The 25,860-nt window shown below is 49.9% G+C and overlaps 1 protein-coding gene across 1 annotated transcript; it reads right to left on the reverse strand.

The window, feature by feature from the left end:
* Positions 1 to 4,947: 4,947 nt before the first annotated feature.
* Positions 4,948 to 24,760, reverse strand: LOC107536782 (outer mitochondrial membrane lipid metabolism regulator OPA3). The gene is made up of 2 exons (XM_087827264.1): positions 24,612 to 24,760; positions 4,948 to 5,935 (listed from the first exon to the last, which is right to left on the reverse strand). Exons 1-2 carry the CDS (start codon positions 24,751 to 24,753, stop codon positions 5,517 to 5,519), a joined length of 561 nt encoding a protein of 186 aa, XP_087683390.1. The 5' UTR covers positions 24,754 to 24,760; the 3' UTR covers positions 4,948 to 5,516.
* Positions 24,761 to 25,860: the final 1,100 nt, after the last annotated feature.

The raw sequence follows: 25,860 nt of genomic DNA on the forward strand, positions 1-25,860 counted from the left end.
ATACAGCAGAAACAGACGTTAAAGGGACAGACTGTGAAAACAGGCATTTTTCCAAAGTAATACAAATGCCAGGTAAACGGCTGAAAAGACGCTCAGCCTCCGCATCAGCACATAGTCAGGGGATGTAAAGAACAGCGCAGGGAACAGTCGATAACGTTGCGGCAACTACGCGGGGGGCGGGTGCGTCCTAGGCTTATGGGGGTCCCTACCTAAATTACCTGTCTACCCACTATGCTGTACACCTGAAACTAACAAAATACCGAATGTCAACTGTAACTGAAAAATAAGATTTAAAAATATATAAACAATACTGAAATTCCATCGTGCCCTTCTAAGGTTTGAAAAATAAGTGTGATAACTGCAAGTGCTGGCAGTTCCTCCGCCACTCTGAGCTTTTGGGGGGGCATTTGTACATTAAACATAAGCATTTTGACATACACAGGCCATCCAGCTCCTGGTATCTCCCAAGGAAAGGCGCACACTGGCCAGAGAGGCCCACGCAGACCGCTCAGCGTCACAGAGGAAAGAGGTGGACACATCCATGCCACACAGCGGGGTCTTAAGTGGAGCCCGCACAGTCAGGCGCCTCCTGAAAGGGGTCCAGCGGTCCCCCACACTGGAGACAGGATTCCATCCAGGGAGGGGACTTTGGTTTCTCTGAAATGGTTGAACTTCTGTGAAGACCATTTTAGAGACCACTCAATTTAAAAAAAAATTAATATCAAGGCGTGGGGACGTGTCCACCGAGTGAGACGGGTATCTTGGATGTGACAGAGCCAACAGTGTCCCGTTCCCCCCCCACCCCGGGTCCATATCAGCCCTTACGTGGTGGAGGCGCCTCTGGGAGCCTGGCCTGGGCACTGTCATTCCAGGCGGGGGGGGGGGGGGGGCCCTAAGGTCAGGGCCCCAGGCCCAAGCCCACCGCCTCCTTCCTCCAGGCCGTACACCAGGAGCACCCCCTGACGAGGAGTGCAGGAAATGAAGGTTAGTTGCACAGCAGGAGGAGGAGCTGTGGCGTCACTAGCCCCAGCTGGCTACACTTCAGAACAGAAAGGACAGCCCGCCAGAGGGCACCCAAATCTGAGGCGACCAGAGGACAGGCAGGGCAGGGGCTCTCAGTAGCTCCTCACACCTGGCTCTGCTGCACCCTCGCCACTCAGGTCCCGCTGTTTCCCTCCTAGGGGCACAGAACAAACACCTTGAAGCCACTGGTGACTCAGCTGCCTCTTCACTGGCCTGGAGGCTTTGCCTGGCACAGTCTGCCCCCCCTGTGGCTGTCACAGGGAGTGTGTTAAAAATGTCAGCTCATGTCCCTCCTTTGCACAGAGCCCTCCTGTGGCTATTGTCGTGGCCCAAGGCAGCCCACTTCAGGGAGGCGACAGCCACAGGAGGGCTCTGTGGACACTGGATTTGGCCTCAGAGCCTTAGTCCACTAACCTCTGCTGTATTCCGGTAACAGAACCTCTTGCTGTTCCAGGAATAGGCCAATCTCACACCTGCCCCAGGGCTTTTGTATTTACTTCTAGGCCTTTCTCACTCCCAGGCAGCTGCCTTTAGGGCTCATCTCAAACATTGCTGGCTCCCTGACCCCTGATCTAAGTCAGCCATCCAGCATTACTCCTGTATTCTGACACTGGGTTAGCTCTTCTCTTTTTTTTTTTTTTTTCAGGGAGAGGAAGGGAGAGGGAGAGAGATAGAAACATCAATGATGAGAGTCATTGATCGGCGGCCTCCTGCACAACCCCTACTGGGGATAGGGCCTGCAACAGGGGCATGTGCCCTGACCAGGAGTCAGACCAGGAATGGAACCTCGATCTCCTAGATCATAGGTCAGTGCATAACCACTGAGCCACGCTAGCCAGGCAGTTCTTTACTTCTTTGCTCTCCCTCTCCTGCACCAGAAGTTAGCTCCATAATGGCAGGGACTTCGTCTTGTTCCCTGATAGTTCTCAGCTACTAGGATGGGGCCAGGCACGCAGTAGGTGCTCAGGAAACATTTGTTTAATGTGAAGGTAGATTTCTCCTCTCCCTCTGTCCTTGGGGCTGGGGCACCAGGCCTAGCCACTCAGCATCACAGTGGCTCATACAAGGATGGCTATATGGGCCAACAAATCAGGCAGGGGCTCTGGGAAGTCCACTTTATCCTAGGGTGACTCTCTCCAGGCAAGGGCCTGCCCGACAGGGAAACCAACATGGAGACAGCAGGGCCTGCCAGGAGATGGGTGAGGCAGAGCCCTCGGACATGATTTGAGGCTTTTGGGAGCCAGTGTGCATGGGTTTCTGTCCTTTCCTCCCTAAAGCCCCAGTACCTCAGGAGGGAGGAGTCTGGATTCAGCCCAGCCCCTAATTCCCAAATAACCAGAGGGCCAGCAGGTAACACTGGGAAAAAATGTCTGTAGGTGTGGCTGTCTCCCCACTGGACGGTGAGTCCTGTGAGGGAGGAGTGAAATTGTGTCAGTCACCGTTGGAACCTCCCCCCCCATGGCACAGAATAGGGCAGGGCACACAGTGGGCACCTGGGTGACAGTTTCTTAAATGAAAGAACAAAGTACATTTTTACTAAGGTTAACAGGGACTTTTCAAACACGAAAAAAAAATGCAGCAACTTGAAGATGACCAACTTGAATTACAAATTTATTCTAACCCCTCTCCCCAAGTCGCAAATCCAAACACAACTTTTGCTAGTAGGAAGTCAGAGTGATGAACCATCCATCCTTTGGCCTCGTGTATTTTGAGAGGGGGCTCTTTCCACTTCCACACACCCTGGGTCCCAACCCCACCAGGCAGGTGAAGCTGTTGCATCCACAGGTGTGGCCTCTTCAGGACACAGAGTCTGTTTTCAATCTCACACATGAGTGCAGCACTACTTTAGGGTCAGGTTGGTGCAGGAGGTAGGGGCCTGGCTCTGACCCAGACTGCCCATCTTCACGTCCCACCTCTGCCTTTTTTCCCTGCCTGTATGACCTTGGGCAGGTCACTTTCCCTCTGTGCTTCAGTTTCTTAATGAAGTGAAGAAAATGTTACTGGGAACCTGTAAAGCACTTAGAACAGTGCCTGGCGCCTCGCCAGAGCTCAATGCATTCCATCTGACGGCTATTGATTGACATGATAGGGGGAGAGGTTTGCAGTCCGTCCCTGGCCTCCAGCAACCCGTGCTCCAGAGATGTGACAATGCCAGAGTAAACCCTCTCAGGGGTAACCATGGAAACCAGGCACTGAGCCTGTTCACCGGCTCCTCTGTCTACCACCCTCTCCTGCAGTGGTATCTCTAGCCTTCCCCTCATCATTTAACCCTCTGAGGTCACTCCTACTTTAAAAAACAGCCCACTCAGGACCCATCTCCTCGGTTCCCTCTACACCAGCCTCTCCCCTTCTACACAGAACTAATGTTTCAGAACCCAGTTTACTGGTTTTCTACCAGGTCTGTGTCCAGAGCATTTCTAACTGCTTGGGGAAGTGAGGTGAGGGAGTGAGAGAAAACCTGCCTGTCCCATGGCTTAGAAAAGGGCCAGGTGAAATGAATCTAACCCCACTCACTAAGTGCCAAGATCTCTGATGTGACCCGAGGCTACTCTGATGGGGGGGGAGGGCCACCACTCCCAACACTACCTCTGGGATCTCCATAGAGATCCCCGGCCCTCCCCCAGTAACCTGCCTCCTCTCATCTTCCTCCTTCCCCACACCCAGGATAACCTGGGCTCCTGTTTCCCTCCTGGCACCCTCAGTGGGTTCATAGCCTTGGGCAAGTCCTTTTGCTTCCCTGAGCCTCAGTTTTCCCATCTGGGAGAGTTCACAGGATGACTCCCAACTCACCCCCATGAGATCTCTCAGGTTCTCTCCTAATTTTAATGAAACTTGTCCCACTTTGGAGATCCATATAATGGTTCTCAGACATCCTTAAGATGACTTCCTCATTCAAGGGCTCCTTTAATCAGGCAACATCTACAGTCTGAGAAATAGGACCCTTCCCTACTTCTGTTGTGAGTCCTGGAAGAGAAACCCAGTCATAAAGGATGGTTCCTGGACTGTTCCTCTCACATGGGTAAGGCCGAATGTCCCATGGGGTTAGCAGAAGTCCCAGTATACTCCTGGGGTGGGGAGGTGTAGTGGGTTGAATGGTGGCCGCCCCCCAAAAAAGATTTGTCTACATCCTTACACATGGAACTTGTGAATGTGAGCTTATGTGGGGAAAAGGTCTTTCCTAGATTTAGGGTAAATCCAATGACCAGGTGTCTTTATGGGACAGAAAAGGAGAAGGCCACGAAAAGATGGAGGCAGAGACTGGAGATATGTGGCCACAAGCCAAGGAGCACCTTGGGACACCAGAAGCTGGAGAGACAAGGAAGGATCCTTCACTAGAGCCTCGGAGGGAGTGCAGCCCTGCGGACACTTGATTTTGGATCTGTGGCCTCTAGAACTGTGAGAATAAATTCTGGTTGTTTTAAGCCACCGAGTTTGTGCTAATTTGTTATGGCAGCTTTAAGAAACTACTAAAGAAGGTAAGACTGACTAGTGGCTCACACTAGTGAGATGGAGGTGGCACTGGGGCTATGGAGGCAGGAGGTACCAGTGCATGGAGAGGAACTGCTGGACCAGTCCAGAGCCCCAGGGGAAGGGGCAAGGAGTCCACAGAGCAACCGGTTTAAATGAAACATTGGAGATGTGATCATCTCATTTCAGTTGCCTGAAAGTGGCCACTGAAGAAGACAGTGGGGAAGGTAGGAAAGGGCAGTGAGAACAGGCCCAGGGACTCTGGGGACAGGTAAACAGGAAGCCAAGGCTGAAAGACAGGCTGGATTAGCCCTGAGCAAAATCAATTTTTCCACTAAGTAAGGGGGGCTGGGAGGGCATGGCCACTCCAGGGTTGTGCCACAGACTGAAGGATGAGGGGCTCTGTTGGAATATTCCACTTGCAGACTCAGGGAAAAGTATCACGCACACACCAGGTTAAGGAAAGATATTCAGGGGATCAATTGCAAGCCAGGATCCTTTTCCCCCCTCCTCTCTCAAAGAGAGTGGTGATGCCCAGCCACAGCCCACCTTCCAAAGTGAGGGCACTTAAACCCGAGGAAAGACACTGCAGTCCTTACAATGGCCTGTACCAACTGATAAAAGGAAGGGGGTATTCAGTGCAATGGATGAGTGTCCATTAAAGGTAACAGTGATCAGGTAAATGTGGAGCTTCACAGGTTGATTCAACTCAAGTCCAAGTTTCAATCTTTTCTTCTGCCGTAGGTGTGTATATCATCTTGCTGGCTGGGACCCTGCAGGTCTGAGGTCTGGGATGGGGGTGGAGATGAGCGCTGTGGACTGTACCAATGAGCTACAGGTTGGAGGGGCTATTTGGAACGCTTCACAGTCCCAGTGGAACGTACCACTGGTCAGTAGGGGGTGACCATAGGCCAAGTTCATCAAGATTTCAGTGGTTTCCGCTGCGCCTGCACAGGCAGGGGTAATGCGGGAAGGTCACAATTGGGCACACGTGGCCACAGCCAAGTCCAGGCTTCATTAGCCTCCTATTTCTCGGACGCGGCCCCTGCCTTGGGCGTGGATCGCGCCTCGCCGTCCCGGGCGCAGAGCTGGGCGCGCACCTCCTGCACCTGCGCCCGCAGCTCCTCGAGGGCGCCCGGCGCCGCCGCCGCCTGCACCTGCGCCTGCACCTGCGCCTGCAGCGCCTCCAGCGCCAGCGCCAGGCGGCCCACTTCGTCCTGCATCGCGATCCAGGCCGCCTGCTGTTCCTCCTCCTTGTGGCGCTGGTGCGCCTGGTGGCGCGAGTACTCCAGCACCATGCAGCCGCCGCCCACGATGAAGATGGTGGCCTCGCCCAGGAGTTCGGCGCCCAGCTCGGCGGCCGCCTCCTCGTTCAGCGGCTTGATGGCTGTGCCCCGGAAGCCCATGATGCGCATCTTGGTCCGCATCTCCACCCAGTGGTACACTGCAGGGATAGAGAGGGGTCAGGCCACGCTCCGCACGCCCCTGCCAGCCCGCCCCAACACGCCAGTGTCCAGGTGGGAGTGCCGGCCACGAGGCAAACACAGTCGCCAGGGGGCGCTCTAGACAGGCCCGCACCGGCCTCGGCCAGAGAATGTCCTGAGGGCATGGCATCCTTTTAAATCGCCCAGGAGATTCCGGCAGTCAGAAGAGAGAAACCCTGCCCCGGAGGAGAGGTCCTCGGACTGGGGACTGTGCCCCTGGAGGGTCACAAGGAGCTCTCAGGGCACAAAGTCCCCAGGAGCTGTAAAGGCTCAACTGCCAGACGCTTAGCTCCCCCTGCTCCTCCCTCAAGTCATCCGCTGGCCAGCTCCTGTCCTCCCCTGGCACTGTCGCCCCGTCCACTTCCCCAAGAGAAAGGACGACCCCCTTTCTTTCCGAATCTTCCCAAAATGCAGTGTTAGGGCTGCGGCAGAGGGTGACCCTGGATCCAAAGAAAGGGCAGCTGAAATGTGAGAACTGAGGTTACCCTGGGAACGCCGGGTAACCAATCCTCCTTGCAGGGCTGGGGGCTCCTAAATTGTCCATCAGCCCCGAAAAGGGAGCTAACAGTTGTGAGCTCTTCAGGTGGGTTTGTAAACACCTTGGAAGTAGCTGAGGAGTTGAGCGATGCTGCTGGAGCAGAAACTGCCTCGCCTAGCTGCTGCTTTGTGCAGGAAAATTCTCAGCACTTGAGTCTTAGAACCCAGGCAGGATTGATGCTGAACCCTGACTCACTCCTGTAATAATGGATCTTCATCCGAGGACACACGAAATTGACGGGGGAGCCCTGTCTAGCTTATTTGGAGATTCATTTCCAACATATTTTACTTTTAGTGTCTAATAATTATTCATGAAAATACGTCATACATCAAATGCTTTATATTAATTATGCACTAATAATAATTTTAAAGGGAATTCAATCTAGAAGAAAATATTTTAACATTTAGAATCTTATGGTCACAGGAAATTAAATAAAATTAAAATTTTAGTTTTTGTACATATTTTGGTTGATGATACATAATTCATGAGGCAGAATTCTGTCTGGAAGGGAGCTGTAAGTTTAAGGGCAAAGAGGAGGAACGTAAAATTTCTGACTACAAAAGAAGAGTTGTTTTCTTCTTTTCTTTTTCTTTTTGAAACCAGACATGGGCTGGCACCAGATCACCAGAGTAGATGGACTGCATTAGGTACGTCAGAGGAAGGACGTGTCAGCTCTGCTTGAAAAAGTCCATACCACAGATTACATCCTTGGCAACTACTTGAACTTTCAAAGAGAAGTTTTAGTTGTCAACTTGAAAATGCACTAGAGGGTACATAATTTGTCAGATTTTTAAAAGGAGAGGGTAGTGCTCCGACACTGCCGCAGCCTCCTTCTGCCGCTCCTGGGGCTGCTTGTGGGCTTGGTGGGTGGGGACCTGGCATCTCTTTTGTGAAGCGGTGGCTGAGGTGGCTCCGGTGCTCGTCAAGGCCCAGGGAAAGCCCCAGGAAGGAGTGAAGATCACATGCATTTGAGGGTGGTGCGGCAGGATGGTCTGTGGTGCCCTTGAAGACTCAGAGGCATACAGTGCTTAGTAAACTAGTGAAGGCCTATTGCGAATGGCAGCTTTGCCAATGAGGTGGATCCAATTTGGACTGGAGCAGCAGCCAGGCAGGGAAACGGACACCTGCCCCGCTGAGACCGAGGACCAGGACACCGCGCTGTGCTCCCGCAGCAAACGCAGGGCCTGCTGACCGGGGGCTGGCTGCTCCACGCTGCGGCGGCCGCACCTGGACAACCGCAAGATGTGCTTCAGCAGGTTCGCCCCGTGGTGGAAGCGGCCCACCGACTGAAGGGTCCCGGCACGTACCCCGGGGGCAGGCTCGAGCCCCGGCCCGGTCAGGGTGCATGCGGGAGGCAACCAATCGATGTGTCCCTCTCACATCAATGTTTCTCTCTCTCTCTTTCTCCCTTCCACTCTCTGGAAGGCAATGGAAAAATATCCTCGGGTGAGGGTTAAAAAAAGAAAACCTCAATTTGGTTCCACCACACACTGACTACCACAGTACAGTTCCTCTATTCTTTCCCTTTCCCTTTCCACTTCCCTTCCCCATTCTTTTACTATACATCAAGTAACTGATGTATGTGCACAGCATTTGCATTTTTAAAAATTAAATGGCCAATGGTGTGTTTTGATTGACAGTAAATGGAGATGGGGTGGGGAAAACACTGGCCGTGAAAGTAGCCCCTTTTCCATTAGTGGCATGCGCATTCGCTCTTATCTTTATATTCCAGTAAGTTATTTGGCTCTCACTGCTTAACAAAAAAAGAACATAAAAATCCTTGCATACTTTGTTCAACTGGAGAATTTTAACATTTTTCATTTATTATTATAAAACCAAGGACAACTTTACAGCTTTGGACATAGCTGTTTCATGTAGGGCAATCTGTCTCTTACTTTTATTTATTTATTTTTAGAGAGGGAGAGAAAAAGAGAGAGAATGAGAAACATGGATTCGTTGTCCCACCTACTTATGCATTCATTGGTTGTGTCTTACATGTGCCCTGACTGCGTATCAAACCTGAAACCTTGGCATATCGGGACGATGCTCTAACCAGCTGAGCTACCCGGCCAGGGCCGCCACCTGTGTCCCCAGCACCATGAGGTACCAGGCCAGGCACGCAGATGATGCTCAGTCTATCTTGTTGAATGTCAGCAGGTCCCAGCCTCCTCTCCATCCACAGCCCAGCCTCAGTCCCTGCAACTGTCCTCCATGCAGCAGTCAGGATCTGGCTGAGAGACAACCCAAACCAAAAAACTACAATTGTCTTCACCAACACAATGTATGAAAATAAAGTACACAAACTATAAAATGAAGTCAAAGCCAGCAGAGGACAGGAGGCTCAGTTGGCTGGAACGTCATCTTGTACACCAAAAAAAGGTTTCAGGTTCAATTCCTGGCCAGCGCACATACCTGGGTTGCGGGTTTGATCCCCAGGTGGGAAGCATACGGGAGGCAACAGATCGATGTTTCCCTTTCACACTGATGTTCTCTCTCTCCCCCAAACCAATAAACATATCCTCAGGAGAGGATTAAACAAGTGATAAAGCCAAAGCCCTCGCACCAGCCCTGATCCTCAGACCCACCACAAACCCACCCCCAAATCTTGCCTTAATCGTCCTTTCCCCCCTCGTACCATCTCCCCAGCATCTGATCATAAGCGCACATCACTCATCTCTGAGTTTTTCAACAGGAAATCCGCTTGTATTTATAGTTTTCTCCTCTGGGCCCCCTCCCAGCCCCACTATGAAAGATGAGCGTTTTGTCCCCATGAAGTCTGTCCTTCCCCCTCCCTTCTGCCTCCCCATTTTACAGGTCATTTGTATACACTTCTTATTCTTCCACTATCTCCTTTCACCGTCTCCCTCAGCTCCCAATATGACCAAGGAAGAAAACAGTGCCCCATGCCCCCATCCCTAGGCCAGACCATACTTTCACATTATAGGGTTTAACACACAGGCTGTCTGGTGGCTATAAGGCCCCTTGTACTTTGTGCATTGGCCAAGTCAGAAAAATAAAATTAAACAGCTTGTACAAGGCGATGCTCATGGAAACGCGAAGTGACCAAGCTAGGGCGGAACCCCTCTGTAGTGCTGTGTCACGAAGGGCGACGCCTGGAGGGCTGCAATCTCGGTATCAAGGCCAGATAGCTTCTCTATTCTCACCTCCCCTCAAGCCACTTCTATGTCATCTCCTCCCACACCCGTCAGTTTGCTCTCGGATGGAAGATGATTTTCTAGAATGACTTGGTTTCCACTCACATGGTACTTCTAGAACGGCAGGGATTCTGGGGGGTTTTTTTGCTGGCTGTTTGCCATTTTCCACTTGGAGAAAGGCACCTAACACTTGGTCAGGAAGGCGTGTGTCTAGTGTAGTAAGAAGCGGGGGCTCTCTCAAGTTCCTTTTTTTTGTTTGTTTTGCTTGAAAAAGACAAAAAAGACAACTATTTCTGCTTGCTGCAGCCTACATAGTCTATAGGGTGGGGTGAGGAGGGGAAAAAGGGTAGAGGAGGAGGGGTAAGGAGGTAGGGGCTGGTGGTGGCCACTCAGGATGGGGGCCCGCCGCTGGCTTTGCCGAACCGGCTGCCAGGCGCTTCCCTTGTGGCTGCCCCAGCGGGGTCACAGGTGACCATGCTGCCGGAGGCGGGGCAGATTCTGAGTGCTCTGCAGACTCCAACACTGCAGCCATGAGCGAGAGGACTTCCTCAAAAAGATGACGGTTCGTCCACCAGTGGTGACCGGGCTGGGCCTTGGGGAGACCAGTGTGGTGGGGATGCCTTCCACAGGGTACTCGGTACCTCCACAGGAGCTTAAACCTGCAGATTTTGTCTCGTTAGTGGGTAATGAAATCAATTTAGTTGCATAAACCAGCATTAAAAACATGATCAAGACACAACAGGAAATACTGAAGCCAATCTGAAGTAATCAGGGTAAGTATTGTCACAAAACTTTTGTTCTTGTCGTGTGTGTGTGTGTGTGTGTGTGTGTGTGTGTGTGTGTGAATGAGTCAATGGAACACAGTTAAAAGGTTGAAAGCCATTGTCCTAGATTTTGGTCGGAATCCACTGAGTCTACAGATTACTTTGAGGGCACTGACATCTTCCCAGTGTTGACTTTCAACCCACAAATGTGGCATCTCTCTCCATTTAGTCTGATTTTTCTCTGCATGTCTTGTACTTCTTTGATTATATTTATTCCTGGGCGTTGATATTTTTGACATTATTATTATAGTATTTTACATTCCATTTTCAATTTGGTTGGGGCTGGCGTACAGAAAAACAACTGAGTTACCTAAATGAGTTTCTATCCAGTGACCTCACTAAATTCACTTTTTTATCTTTTTAATTAAATATAATTTTCATAAAGTACATTTTAGAAACTTGTCCAAGCCAGAAACACAAGCACTACCTGTGGGCTTCCAGGCCTCTGCCCTGACCTCCGGCCCGGTCTCTCCCCTGTCCATGCCCCTTCTATAAGTGAAGTCACTATATGAAAGTAAACATCAGATCAATGTTCTCCCTCCAAGGGTTTCTATTGACTCCAGGATGAAGTCCAGCTTCCTTAAAATGACCTAAAGGTCCCATACAATCAGCTTATCTTTTACCACCAGTCCCCCACATACGAGGAATTCTTTTCAGTGTTCAAAATATTTTGTACTTTCTTCATATATGCACCCCCTTGCCCCAGGGCTCAGCTCAGTGTCCCCTCCCAGATCCTTAGGCTAGGCCGGGTGTTCCCTGTGGGCTCTCCCAGCCTCCTGGGCTCACCAGCCTGACTCTGCCCACTTGGGGCCATCACTGTCTAGGGACAGGTCTGTCTCCCCCGCCACACTCTGAGTTCTAGGGCGGCAGGACAGAGCTGGACTCAGAGTGGGGCACCCAGGGAGGGTGAATGAAAAATTAAATGAAGGAAATACACCAAAACACACATCCATTAACTCCTGCTTATTTCTGACCACTGGAATATGGGTGCTCTCTCTATTTTTTTCTTATCTGTATTTAAAATTTTTCTGCAATAAACATGGATTGCTCCTCTATTTTTAAAAATAAGAAAAAATGCTAATTGCTCTTCCTTGAAACCACAGTTCTGAGTAGGAATTTATTATCTTCTCCAAGAAAAGAAGTATGGATTTATAGACAGATTTGCATACCAGAGAAATGTCCCCTTACCCCCTATATGACTGGTCCATTTCCAGGCCAGGGACCTGCTCTGCACTCAGCCATCTGGCGGTACACCCTGAGCACTAACCACTTGGAGGGGGAACTAACAAGGAGGGGGGTTTATGGTGATTTCAAGGGTGAGAGGTGACCCAAATGTTTGTATGGCCATGTGATAAGGTCACTTTGAATACTCCTTATGGGAGCTCTTAGGAAGTTAATCAGGAAGTTCCTCAGCTGGGATCTGAGGAGCCTTTGGATCTTCCGTAGGAAGCCTCACTGCTGCACAGTGAGTGTGCCAGCCAGAGACCAGGCAGCAGGCCCTGCCAGCTCCGCTGTAATGGGACCAAGAGCCTGCTCCACTTGGAGGACCTGGCTTCTTACCTTCTCAGGTACTGGGACCCAGGGCCCTGCACCCAGGGCCCCCTGCACCCAACCCCTCACTCAGGGCCCCCTGCACCCAGCCCCTTACCCAGAGCCCCCTGTACCCAGCTCCTCACCCAGGGCCCCGGCACCTACCCCTCATTCTCTTTTCTCCCCTGAAGCCCTCTGCCTCCTGCTGTGGCCGCTCTCTAATGGAATGCCAGTGCCTACCTCACACTCCTGGAGCCAGGAACCCAGGGGTGAGTACAGGGGTGAGGATCTTCTGAGGGGAGGCAAACAAGTAAAGCGGGTTGGCGGTAACACAACCTTCCAAGTGGGAGTTTTTAAACTTCATGTCTACGATCTTAAGTGGTGAAATCAATTTGGTGTATTATGACCAGCATCTCTTTAAAGAAAAAAACGTGTAATTCCATTTATATAAAATTTTAGAAAATGCAAACATCTCTGGAGGTCAGGGGGTAGGGGGGCTGGGATTACATGGAGCATGAAGATAGTTTTGGGGTGATAGCTATGTCCGTTCTCTAGATTGTGGGGATGGTTTCACGGGTGGTCCTTTTAAAACTTATCAGACTGTAAACTTTAAATAGAACCGGATAGACTAAATCATGCAGGAAGGAAGAGGGAGTGGGCGTAAGCCAGGTGAAGTGACTAACACCACAGGAGATGAGGGGCAGTCCCCCGATGCCCCAGGCTGGGCCCGCCTCCCAGCTCTGGCCAGGCCCAGGCTGAGCCATTTCTGGTCCCCAGGCAAGGTGCTGGTAGTCCAAGCGGAGGCTTGGAGACGCTGTGGCAACGTGGCCCTGGACCCCAAGGACAGCATGTGGAGCTGCTGTGGGCTCCACTACCCCTTCCATCGGGGCTCCCAGAGGTGCTGCTCAACCTACATGGAGTTCCGGGTCATTCCCAAGGATGACAGCATGTCGGAGTATGACGACTGCAGGAAATACACCGGGAAGGAACTCTAGGCTCCAGGAAGGCATCCTTCCCTCCCCTGACTGCCCCCCTTCCTCCTGAGCCTTCACTGTGGGAACCTGGGAATTACCCAGGGGCCTCTTCTTTCCAAGAACCTAAGTTCCCATGGTGAATCACCTCCTAATTCTGGGCCTTAGGCTCCTTACCTGCAAAACAGACTGAATCAGAGGAGCTTCCAGCCTGGCTGGGGGAAAGGATGACGGCCCAGCGGCCAGGGAAGCAGAGACCCGCAGTTCTGGGTCCCCTTATCCAGAAGGCTTCTCTTAGCAAGAGAACAGGCTGAGCTGAAGGCCCAGGTTGCCAAGTTCACCCCAAAGTGCTGCAGGAACGTCTCTCTGTACCTCCTCCCTAGCAATTCTCAGCTGCAGGTCTCTGCCCAGGTCCTCCTCCCAGCCCCTGAGAGCAACAGGTCCAAGAGGGGAAAGCTGGGCATTCGAGGGCGCTCCCCACGATGAGGATGAGAGCGGTGAGAAGTGGGAAACCCACCTGCCAGGAGATGGTTCCCAGTTCGTGCACGTGCCAGTCCCTGTGACTGGGCCTTCCTGTACCATGACACTGCGACGCTCTAAAGGCTACTCCCCCAACTGCGCTGCCACACAGACCCCTGGACGTGAGTTAGAGTCGGCCAGTGAGGAGCGAGACAGGGCCCCCAACTGCAGCTTCAGGTCGCAGGCCGGGGTGGGCTGGGGATGCTGGGGTTTTCAAAGTGAACTTCCAGTGACTTATCACCAACTTCCTGGGTGTCATGGCTGCTTGGACCCTGATGGCATTAGGTCGATATGTTTTTCAACACACCATTTGAGTAGCAGCCTCAAAGGCACCAGCTCCCCTGGGGGTCAGTTCGGTGGCATCATTCCCAGACCCAGCCAAGAACTGCCTTACCCAGCCCTCCCAACAACTGTGCCAGACCCGGTCTCTGTATTAAATGCTTCCTGCCTAATTTATTTTGAAATGCATAAAAAAATGAGATGGATAGAGGGGTGGACCAATGGATGGAAATGTGATCAAGCAAGTACGGTAAAATGTTAGTGGGAGTATCTTCATGTGGGTACATGGGTGTGTTTCAATGTAAAATTCTTTCGAAGTTGCTGTATGTTTGAAAATGTTCATAATAAAATGTTGAGGGGAAAATTCCTTTCTTCTTTTTTTTTTTTTAATCCTCACCTGAACACATGCACATTAATCTGAGAGGGGAAGAAAGAGAAACAGAGAGAGAGGGAGGGAGGGAGGGAGGGAGGGAGGGAGGGAGGGAGGGAGGGAGGGAGGGAGGGAGGGAGGGAGGGAGGGGGAGGGAGAAAGAGAAACCTGGCTGTGAGAGAGAACAATGACTGGCTGCCTTCCACATGTGCCCATCTTTCAGCACATGGGATGATGCTCCAACCAGCTGAGCCACACCAACCAGGGCACATTCCTTTCTTCTTAAAAGAGCTGGAGTGTTTCTCTTTCTGACAGGTGAAATGTGATGATGCAGTAACCTTAGAAATGATGAGAGCAAGTGGCCCTGAACACCACAGGTGAACTGAGCAGCTGTCTTGGCCTTGGCCAGGTGCCTAGCACAGTGCAGAAATCTCTTCCCAGAAAGGAAGGCAGAACTGTGTAGGGTCCTCCTGAGTCACTGGGTCTCTGACTCCCTGGTGGCCTGAGATGAAGCACTTCCTCAGGCTCCCTCAGCAGAACCTGCTGGCTGAGAGTTAGTGCTGGGATTCAGGTGTCCCCAGGCTGGAGTCCCAGCAGCACTCCCTCTCCGGGCCTCAGTTTCCTCCTATATAAAACGAGTTTAATAATAATGTTTACCCCTAGGGTTGTACAAAATCCAACAAGACGGTGCCTGGCTCCATCTGAAGGTTCCAGTAAAGAGCAGCCATTGTTGTTATAAATTAGGCCCAGGATAGTGCCCCTGAGTCTCAAAACTGAAGGCTTTCATCCACTGCCCAGGAAGGTGACAGAAGATACACTGGGCTGTGTTCCTAGAGGTCTGTTAGCAATCCCCAGAGGCTCCTCTGTCCTCCTGTGACTGCCAAGACCACGGTCTAATGGGGCCTGGACTCAGACCCAATCTCCATTTCCACCATGAATCTCATTTCCCTCACCAGTACAATGATTGGTCAAACAGCCCCCAAGAAGGAGCAACAGCTCTTCTTACTTACAATTAATAAATGGAGAAGGGGAAAGGGAACAGGAAATCACATCAGGCAAACACTACAACCACTGCTGCAGACAAGATCCACCGACAGACGCTAATATGAGTGGGCAAAAGTTTGAGGAGAAACAGAGTAATGTGTAGTCTTAGGGTATCTTCCCCAAGACATTAACTACAAAGGGAAAAATAGTAACTTTACAATGACAAACCCAGCACACATCACCCTAAACATGTGACCAAGGTCAATATGCCCAGAGATAAGACATATTTAAGTCATGGGCCCCTGATGGGCACTGAAAAGGGTACAACATCATTTCTGTGGTAATCTTGCCAAAAAGGCAGAACCTCTTTCCAATCACAAAAAAGCATCAGATAAACCTAGGGATGTTATTTATCATATTCTCACAACAAATGTTTATTTATTATCACACGAGTAAGCACTGAACATCACCATTCATCAGAGAAAAGCAAGCAAGTTGCCATTTTATACCACCTGGAATGGCTAAAATTTAACTATGAAAACATTAAATATTGGCAAGGATGTGGAGAAACTAGAACTACACTAAACAACTCTTTGGTAGTTTCTTATAATATAAAACATACCTTTACCATATAATTCAGAAATTTTACACCCAGCATAAATAATAAAAAGCTGCCAGGTCTTGGAACTGGGCAGTCTGGGAGGGACCCAGCTCGACCAGCTCAAATGTGGTCATCAGAAATTTCTCAACTCAGTACCTGTAACCTTGAGCAAATACTTAACTGGTGTTTAACGTACAGCAGAGAAATGTGCTCATCATAAATGTATAGTCTGCTGAATTCACAAATAACCCATCCACGTAGCCAGCTCCCAGCTGGAGAAACATCCCCAGCCCCCCCCAAGCCCCCTTGTGCCACCCTCAGACTGGCCAATCAGAGCACTGCTTTCCTTGGGCCACAGTGATTGACTCGGATGGGGATGCCACCGAAGCTGGACCACTGAAAACCAGTCTGGAAATTTGGGTGGAACTACTGGGAAGAGGAACCTCTCTGTGCCCTGGAGTCCCTAGGCAGGTAACTAATATCCTTAAATGTGAGAGCAGGAGTTGTGTCTGTTTTGTTGACTACTGAGTTAGTCATACTTCCTAGAACAGTTCCTGACACACAGAAGACACCAAATAAAGATTTGTTGAATGAATTATACAGCCCCTTAGTGGACTGAAATATGTCCTTGTCTCAGAGAAGAATCCCCACTCAGACCTGGAGAGACCAACGCAACTTAGTATAGATGGCATCTGGGAATTTTGGAGCCACAAGGGAAGCAGCTAACAGAGGCTAAGCTTAGAGTGCTCTGGAGTAGGGTGGTCCTGGGTTCAAGTCCTGACTCTGCTATTTACTTGCTACATGACCTTGGGCAAGTTTCTCAGCCTCCTGCATCTTCATTTCCTGTTTTTCAAACCAGGATCATAAACCCTGACTGGTAGGGATGTTGGCACATTCAAGGCTTGTGCATAACCTGATGTCTAGCGAGAGACTCAGTTTGGCTGCCTGCAGAGACCAGGAATGGGGTTGAAAACGTGGGTGCAAACCAGAACTAGATCATTTGGTTCTAACTCTATCATTTAGCACCTGTGTGCCCTCGGGCAGCTTACTTAACAGCTCAGAGGAAAAAACCTAAAAGTAAAATAAAATCTGATTCAATTTTAAAAAGAAAACAGATAAAAATGACAACACACGCAGCAAGGCGTGCTGAGCCCTCCGCAGAGGGTAGCTGCTGTGGCTGTATGCTTGTCCAAGGCGGGGCCCAGGTGGGTCTGGAAGCCGGAGGACAGCTCAGGAAAGAGAGGGAGTGAGGGAGCTCTGTGCAAATCACCACTTAATGGAGGCTTAAGGGTCTGAGGCGGGGTCAGCAAGAGCCCAAGGAGCAGGAAGAGGAGGAGCCGAGAAGCTGTAAGTGCAGGTAAGGCCCAATTTAGGGGCAGAGGCATTGGGGGGGTCCAAGGCACTGGGTAGGCCCCTAGAAGCCGACCAGGGAGTCTCAAGGAGGGGTGGAGGAAGAGGGGTGGGCAAGGTGTTTCTCTGGGGCCCAGGAAGAAAATATCAGGGCTTCTGGCATGTTTACATTTTGAAGGAGGAGGGAAGGGGAAGAAGAGAAGGGAAAGGAGAAAGGAGAAAAGGAGGAAGGGGAAGAGGGGAAGGAGAAATTAGCTTTACCGGCCGCGCGGAGCTACACCGAGGTCGGCTACAGAGATGGCCTCTAGCGCCCCCGGCGGCAGGTGCCGCCAACCCCGGGTGCTGGAACCAGGAGCCAAAAGGGCGGCACGGGCGCCCTCCCCTGCCCGCGTGAGGTAATGCAGCCAGGGCAAACGGGCTGGGGATACTCCCAGGCTGCAAAGCAACCACCCCGCACGCGGGCTTCTTAAAGACTCCTGCTCGGGAACTTCCACTGAAGATTTAACAAGGTGAGCACGAGCAAACTCCAACAAACGTCTCCACATAGGAAGGGGAGGGACTGAAAAAGGAGCAGCGGGATTAAACGGCCAGTGGCACACTGCTCTGGTCTTTGCCAGCTGTGACAGCCATAAAGAAATGCCAAAACTAGGCTCTCACAGAGGGCTGCAGCAAGAGTTTCCAAATGCATCTAACAATGTCTGTAAAAGAAATCACTTTTGGTGAGAGCAAAACTTTTGAGGAGCCATAAATACATAAAATAAAAATTTTATGTTTAAAATATTAATTCCAACCCCTCTAATTTTTGTGTATGTTTTAGATGCACATAATATATTTACAGTATTATATGCTGGCACTATACATGACCGCTAAATAATTACACACACAAACACACACACACAGAGTGCAGAATGCTCAAAAATGTTTCCTTAAGAGGAGAGCGTAATAAAAACTGTTTGGAGGTCACCGGCAGCAGTCTGGCTGTCATGTAATATAACTTATGTGGTGCTCTGGGGATTATAAATAGACTCCAGGGCAGTGATTTTCAAACACTCATGCATACAAGAATCCTCTCTGGAGAATGTTAAAAATAAAAACGTCCAGCCCTTCCCCAGATAGATCCAATCAGGGCCTGCAGGTGGCACTCCTGGGCAGGTGAGGGGAGAACCCCACAAAGCTCGCTTTAGTCCCTTCAGATGGGCTGTCTTTCAGCGCACCATCTTCTAAGCAGCTGTATGTAATCTGGTGTTTGTTTAGGCCCTCTAAGAAGCTCTGAACATCAATTGCTGTTTTTGTCATCTCTCAAAGTTCTATTTGGTTCTTTTTCTAACTTCCTGGTAATTGTTTTATTGTACTTATGTTTTATATTCCTCCTATGCTATCCTTTTCACATACAAACGTGGGTATTTTATCTCCACATCTGATTATTCCAATGTCCGCAATGTCTGCAGGTCTTGACCTGCCATGCTTTGTGTCTGCTGACTCTCGCTCATGGTGCCTGCTTCTCTGTACAGCACATAATGTTTTATCATGAGCTCCTATGTGCCAGAACTCTACCTGGAGAAATCCTCCAAGGCCCAGGCCCAGGCCCAGGTGGCACTTCTACAGAGAGGGTGTGTTTGTGCTTTCCAGGAGCTTAGGGGCACACGGTCCCAGATTCATTCTCACACTACTGTTTCCAGGACCTTTCAGACTATAACTCAGGGACAAACCCACATGAGAGACAGCCAGTGGCCACAAATTCTTAGAGGAGACCTTTTCAGTCTCCACCTAGACCTAAAGCTGTGTGCCTTTGCAAGGTGGGTTTTCTCTAGTTTACCTTTTCCAGGACCTGGCTTTGCACAAGCCAGTCCCCCCGCCCAGCTTTCTCACAGCACAGCCCCTGTCCCCAAGACCATGGGAATCTGAATGTCCCTGGAGCATCGGGCAGCTTCAAGGCTCAGTTCCCTCCTCCGCTCTTTGCTCCTGCTTTCTCCTTGCTCTGAGAAGAGTCCCTTTTCTTCCTATAAGTACAGCCACTCATTTGAAAGGATGCCTTAAATATTTTATGAAGCATTAGGTAGTGGGTAGCTCTCTACTCAGCCACACTGCCCTCTCTCTGATTGACTCTGCCACTTTTCTTTATTCAGAAATATAACTCCAATCCCAGGGTCTGATCAGACGAACATAATAACTGCCCCATGCTGGTTAGTACAGACCTTTCTGCCTGTGATAAGCCCGTGAGGGCTGACAGGAGGTGTGACACCACCATCTAGAGGCTTGAAGTCCTGACTGCTCAGCTGTGACAGGCGACTCAGGAATACACACTGAGTGAGAAGAATCACGCTAGAAGGTTTAGCATTAGCTGGTGATGATGATAGAAAAAATAATGGTGCACGACAGTCAACCAACATTTATGCAGCACTTAAGGGCCAGGCACTGCTTAATGCTTTATAGATATTAATCTATGGAATCAACATTAACAATCTAACTTATAGACAACAAAACTGAGGCCTAGAGAAGTTAAATAACTTGTCTGAGGTCACAAAGAAGGTGACAGGACTGGCATTCACAGGCAGGCAGCCCAGCTCCAGAGGCTGGGTTCTTGGACACTCAGCCACACAGCTGTTCACTGAACTTAGTAGGCGCCAGGCCTGTGCTAAGGGTGTTTCTGCATGAACAGATCCAACCCTCAGACCTATGAAGTGAATACAAAGGAGGAAACAGGTACAGAAAAGCACAGTGACTTGCCCAGGACACACACCAAGTAAATGGCAGGGGAGGGATCCAAGTACTGAAAGCCTTTCTCTAGAAGCAGAGATTTTAGCATCTGGGCAGTAATGCCCACATACGATAAGAACAAATTCTGTATGTTCTCGTAGCCATGTTAACAACCGAATATGCATACCCTGGGCCAGGCCTTGATATCCAGTGTCATCTGCATCCTCACAAGAGTTCCAGCGGATGAATTCTATTATTACTCTTATTGGATAAATACAGAAACAGAGGCTCAGAGAGATCCAGCTACTTGTCCAAAGTCACATAACTAATAAGTGCTGTCAAGATTCAAACCCAGGAGTGGCAACTCTGTAGTAGCCTGCCTTTGGTGGCCTTCCATATCACACCCTGGGCATTCCCCTCCCACACTCACTCTAGTCTGTGATAGAGCTGCTCTGCCCAACAGAGCGTGGTGGAAATGGCACTGTGTAGCTCTAGGCCTTGCCCTTAAATGGCCTACAGCTTTTGGTGTTTCCCTCCTAGAAATCTGGCTTTTGGGAGCCCTGAGTGACCATGTGAGAAGTTCAGCTACCCTGCTGCAGAGACTACATGGAGAAGAGAGGCCCTGAGACAACACTGAGAGGGAGAGAGGGAAATGGCCATTTGAACATCCCAGTCGAGCCTCCTGATGACTCCAATCCCAGCCACCCTCTGACCACAACCCCATAAGAGACCACCCAGCAAGACCAGCAGAAGAAATGCCCAGGTGAGCCCAGTCAGGCCACAGAACTGAGAAGGAGAATAAAAGGTCACTGTTTTAAGCCACTAAGCTTAGGTCAGATTGCTATGCAGCAACAGAAAAACTGGAACCAACTCCAAGGCCTACACTCACAAGAATGACCACACAAAGTTTTAAGCACTTCCAAAAGAATTAGCCCAACAACCTGAATGAATTAATGTGGCATATTAATTTCCCATTGTTTCTGTAACAAATGACCACAAACATGGTGGCTTAAAACAAAACAAATTTATTACCTATGGTTCCAGAGATAGTCAAAATGGGTCTCACTGGGCTGAAGTCAAGGTGTCAGCAGGGGAAAGTTCCTTTCCAGAGGCTCAAGGGCAGAATTCATTTCCTTGCCTTTTCCAGCTTCTAGAGGCCGCCTGCATTACTTGGCTTGTGGACCCTCCTCCATCTCCAGCAGTGTAGCATCTTCAAATAGTTCGCTTTCTGGTCTTCCTCTTTCATTTCTAAAGATCCTTGTGATTACAATGGGCCCATGTGGATAATCCAGGATAATCTCCTATTCCCAATCCTTGATTTCATCACATCTGTGAAGTCCCCTTTGCCATGTATGATGAACACATTCAACAGGTTAGGGATTAGGATGTGGCCATCTTTGGGGGTGGGGCAATTACTCTGCCTAATGTGGGCAGTAAACTAGAAAAATGACCAGTATACTCCAAAGGAATAAGCAGAAACTAACTGGAATCTTCCCTCTGCCCAGAGACATCCCACAGTCCCCCCGGAAATATCAGCAGTGCACTTTGCAAAAGAGTGGCCTCAACCAGCCTGGCATCACCAACCTCTTTTAATTTTTCTCCCCCAGAAATCTTTGTTTAAAAAGATCATTGCCTCCCCAAGATAGTGCATCATCAATGAGTTATGCTTCTGGCATTTACTATTCTTTCCTCAGGCAGACACACCTACCACTCCAGCCTCTCTGCTGAGTCAGAAGCACCCCGGACAAAGACACAGACATTGGATGTGTTGGTCAGCTCAGGAGGACTGACCCAGGAGAATGCAAAGCTGCTACTGAATCTGGGAAATTCTAATTGCGCAGTCTGGGGGCCACAGCAATGGGCAATTAGCAATGTGAAGACAGAAACAACATAAGAAAAGAAGTTTAAAGATTAAAGTCAGTGCGCTCCAATATTTAATAGCATCTCCAACTAAACCTGTCCCAGACTGAGCTCCTGGTCCTTTCTGTGCAACCTGCCCCTCCGGTTGTCACACCCAATCCAAAGGAAATCCTGCCGCCTCTACTTTCCAAACAAATCCACTGGTTATTCATTACTAAGGGGAAAAGGAACTTGTAGTGGTCACCACCTTAACCAAGGGATCCAAGTTGCCATCACAAATGACGGAAGCAAGAGACATCAGTAGCCCCCTGAGGTGATGTCCCTAGGACACACCATCATGCCTTTGGTATCCCGCCAAAGATGCTCAACATAAATCAAATCAGAGGAAACGATCAGAAAACTACAGGTGCGGGACACTCTCTGGGACATCTGGCTTGGACTCTTCCAAATGTCAATGTTATGAAAAACAAGGAAGGAGCGGAATGCTGTTATAGGGCAGGGTCAGCAAACATTTTCTGTAAAGGGTTACAGAGTAAATATTTTAGATTTGTGGGCCATACAAACGAAACTTTGCAGCCATGGACAATATGCAAACCAACGTGTGTGGCTGTGTTCCAATAAAACTTTATTTATGAAGACAGGCAGTGGGCTGGATTGCAAAGCCCTATTGTAGACTAAAGGACACTAAAGAGACATAATAATCAAATGCAGTGCATGATCCTTAAGCAGACCCTACATTAAAAATAATAATAAACAGTAAAAAGGGGCATTTGGGGGGCAATTGGAGAAATCAGAATACAACCTATATATTAATATTGTTATCAATATTATCAGTATTAATATTCTCAGGTATGACATCGGCACTGTGTTACATAGAATGTCTTTGTTCTTAGGAGCTACAGGCTGAAATATTTAGGAGTTAAGTGTCATGTCCACAACTTATTTTCAAATTGTTCAGGGAAAAAAATGTATACATACATACACACATACGTATGAGAGCAAAGACATAGCAAATTTATCAAAGGCTAATAAGGGATGGAATAGGTGGTAAAGGGTATGTAACTGATGACTACCACTTTTTATAATGGTTCTGCACATGCAAAAAGGTGGGCCGACTGTGCAGGGCCTGTGACCACTGCAAATGCTTTGGCTTTACTCTGAGTGGATGGGACTCACCAGAGGGTCTGAGCATTTTTATAAAATATCCATTATAAAGAAGAGGAGACTAAAGCTCAGAGTAGTAAAGTGACCTGACCAAAACTACCTGGCTGGGAAGGGGTGGGGCCCAGAATGGAACCCATGTCAGTCTAACTCAAGAAGCCACTTCTAAACCACAATGCTAAGACATGTCACAGTGTTTGGGAGGAAAAAGAAACCAGCTCTGAGAATCCACAGTGCAGGATTTAAGTCCTGCCTTTGGCACAAACTCACGTGGGACCTTAGCAATTCACTTCTGCTTGCGAGGTCGCCATTTTCTCTTCTATAAACTGGGAGAGGTCATTTCCCATCCCTGACATGGGGACAAAATAGTGTGAGACTCAAATGAGATAGCTGATATGAAAGTACTTGATAACTGTACAATCCAACACTTTTCCAGGCTAAGATCTGCAGCTATGGCAGAGGGCCGACCGAACAAACGTCAATGGGCTAAAGAATTGTAGGGACTGGAAAGCAAACTTTAAGCGCCGAAACTTATAAGAGTGTGCTCCTCTTAATCATTTGACCTTTGTGCATGCTCCTCCCTCTCTCTCAACATCATTCCTGCCCCCTTTGTTATCTGGTGAGGTTCTCCTCACCCTGAAGCTGTCCCTGAACCCCAAGCCAGGTCAGGAGTCCAGTGGGGAATCCTATTCCAGCTCTGCCCACTCTGGTGATCACTCTTGCAGAATGGGTCGGTCCCTGAACTGTGAACTTCTTGAGGGCACAGACTGGGCTGACTTGGTCCCTGCTGTTTCACAAACACTGCCCAGCACAAGGCCAGGCACAGAGCTAAATGGATGGATGGATGGATGAATAGTGATTCCTTGAGCCAACGAATTACATTAATTTCCTTATTCTGTGCTCCCACAGACCTATAGCATATAGTTCTTTATAAACTAGCTTATATTTTGAGTGTTTACTATGCCCTTTAGATCTCAGCTCGGGCTGCCCTCCTCTAGACAGCCTTATTGGCACCATGTCCGGGTCAGGTGGCCTCTCTGAGCTCCACCGCCCCCCCACCACCACCACCACTCCGGGTTCACAATGAAGGGTCATGAGTGTCTCACCCAGGACCTAGCAAAAAGCCAGCACGGTCTGACTCCTGAATGAATGGACGAACAAACACGGCGTATAAGTGGGTTAATGAAAAGATGGATGAGTGTTCACTCTGGTTAAAATTACTCTTTGCCAGATTCCCAGGCCACCTCCCCAGACCCCAACTTCACTTCGCCCGGAGACACGCTTCTAAGCCAGTCTTATTTCCCGGAATATTAACTGGGGCAAACCGATATCCTAAATGGAGGATATACAAGCACCTTTCACCTCCCAGGACGGGAGGGAAACTGAGGCACAGCAAGGAGTTTTAGAAGCCTCGGCGCCTAAGGAATGCCCGGCAAATGACTCCGCCTAGTCCCTCCTCGGCTTGCCCCTACCTCCTCCCAGCCCAGGAATGCCCGGCCCAAATTACTCTCGTCTCACACTATTGGCTCGCCTAGACGTCAGTCTCTACGCGCTCTCTTCCTCTATTGGCTAGCATTTTCAACTCGGGAGCTAGCACCCTGTCCCCGCCCCTTAACCCACCCCCGTTCTTGCAATTGGATTAAGCACACGCCCTTATCCCCAGAGACCCTCCCTATTGGCTGCAAGACTTTGCCGGTTCGGGCTGTGACTGGTCGTGAACAGAAGTCCATCCCCTGAGCAACCACCTGAGAGGGGTTGGAGAATGGAAAGGTTGGAGGGACGTGGGGTCAGACTCACGTTGAGCCGGCGGGAGGCAGACATAGGTCTTGAAGAACTCGCTTCGGCGGGCGGCCGCTTTAATGCGGTTGGCAAGAGGCTTGCTGACCTGACGGATGCCCAAGTACAGCAGCTTCGCCATAGGGAACGCGCCTACCACCATCTTGGCGGTCGCACGAGGGACGCGTAACTCGGCCGACTGGGCGGGGCGCCTCCAATCTCTGCCTCCTCCCCCGCCCGCCCGTCGTCGTGCGTGCTTGCGTACCTACGTACACTTGGCGCGGACTGCAGGGGCGCTCCCTGACGTCACCTCGTCGCGCTGACGTCCCGACGTCCCTTCGCTGAATATACAAATATACGGCGGAAGTGAGGCCGTCAGAGGGTGGTGCCGTTAAACGGCCGCTACCCGGAGCGTGGGTTTGTTCCCACGTCCCCACAGGCTGTTGTCGCCACGCCTTTTCGTGACGTTACGTACTTAGGTGGCCGATCTGCCCAAATGAAGCTTTCAGTTAGTCCTAATTAGGGCTAATGAATCCCAAATACATCTACCCAGCAGGTTAATTAAGAGGAAACGGGCTATGTAGTCATACCGACCTGGTTTGCGATTCCAGTTCCGTCAGTCATTTGCTGTGTGATATTACGCGGGTGACTTAACCTCTCTGGGCATCAGTATTCTAGTCTACAAAACGTGGATCATGATAGCACTTATTGGGTTGTTGTGAAGTTTGCATGCACATCTTGAATGTAAAAACAGTGAACTATGTTAAGTGCTTAGAACGGTGCCAGTCACATAGTAAGCACTCAATAAACAGCCCTTATACAGGTATTAGCATCATTATTGCTAACCCTAGCTTGAGGGTGCATTTCATCTCCAGAAGCAGCTAATCCAACCCTTTCCCAAGTAACTGACAAACAGGCTCAGAGAGGGGCAGGGGGCTGGCCAGCAGAAGTTGATAGCCCAGCATTTTAGCCAATAAAACCATACCCATCTCAAGCAGCCCCACTGCCTCCATTGCGAGGCGAGGGTCCCCAGGGAGCTGGCTCAGGAAGGAGTTTAAGGACATGTCTCAGACTGTCCTCGCTTACCCAGCAGGGAGCAAAATCATATAAACAAGGTCAGGAAGGGGTTGAGAGAAATTCCTGGATGGTGGAGTGCTGATGGGTAATTGAGAGATTCTAGGAGAGGCAGAGGGAGACAGGAGCAGAGAAACTGTGTGTAAGAGGAAACAAAGGTTCAGGACACAGAGTCAGGGGACCCTGGGCTTGCTTT

Source organism: Miniopterus natalensis, chromosome 18 (genome assembly GCF_054644295.1).
Source record: "Miniopterus natalensis isolate mMinNat1 chromosome 18, mMinNat1.hap1, whole genome shotgun sequence".
NCBI lineage: Eukaryota > Metazoa > Chordata > Mammalia > Chiroptera > Miniopteridae > Miniopterus > Miniopterus natalensis.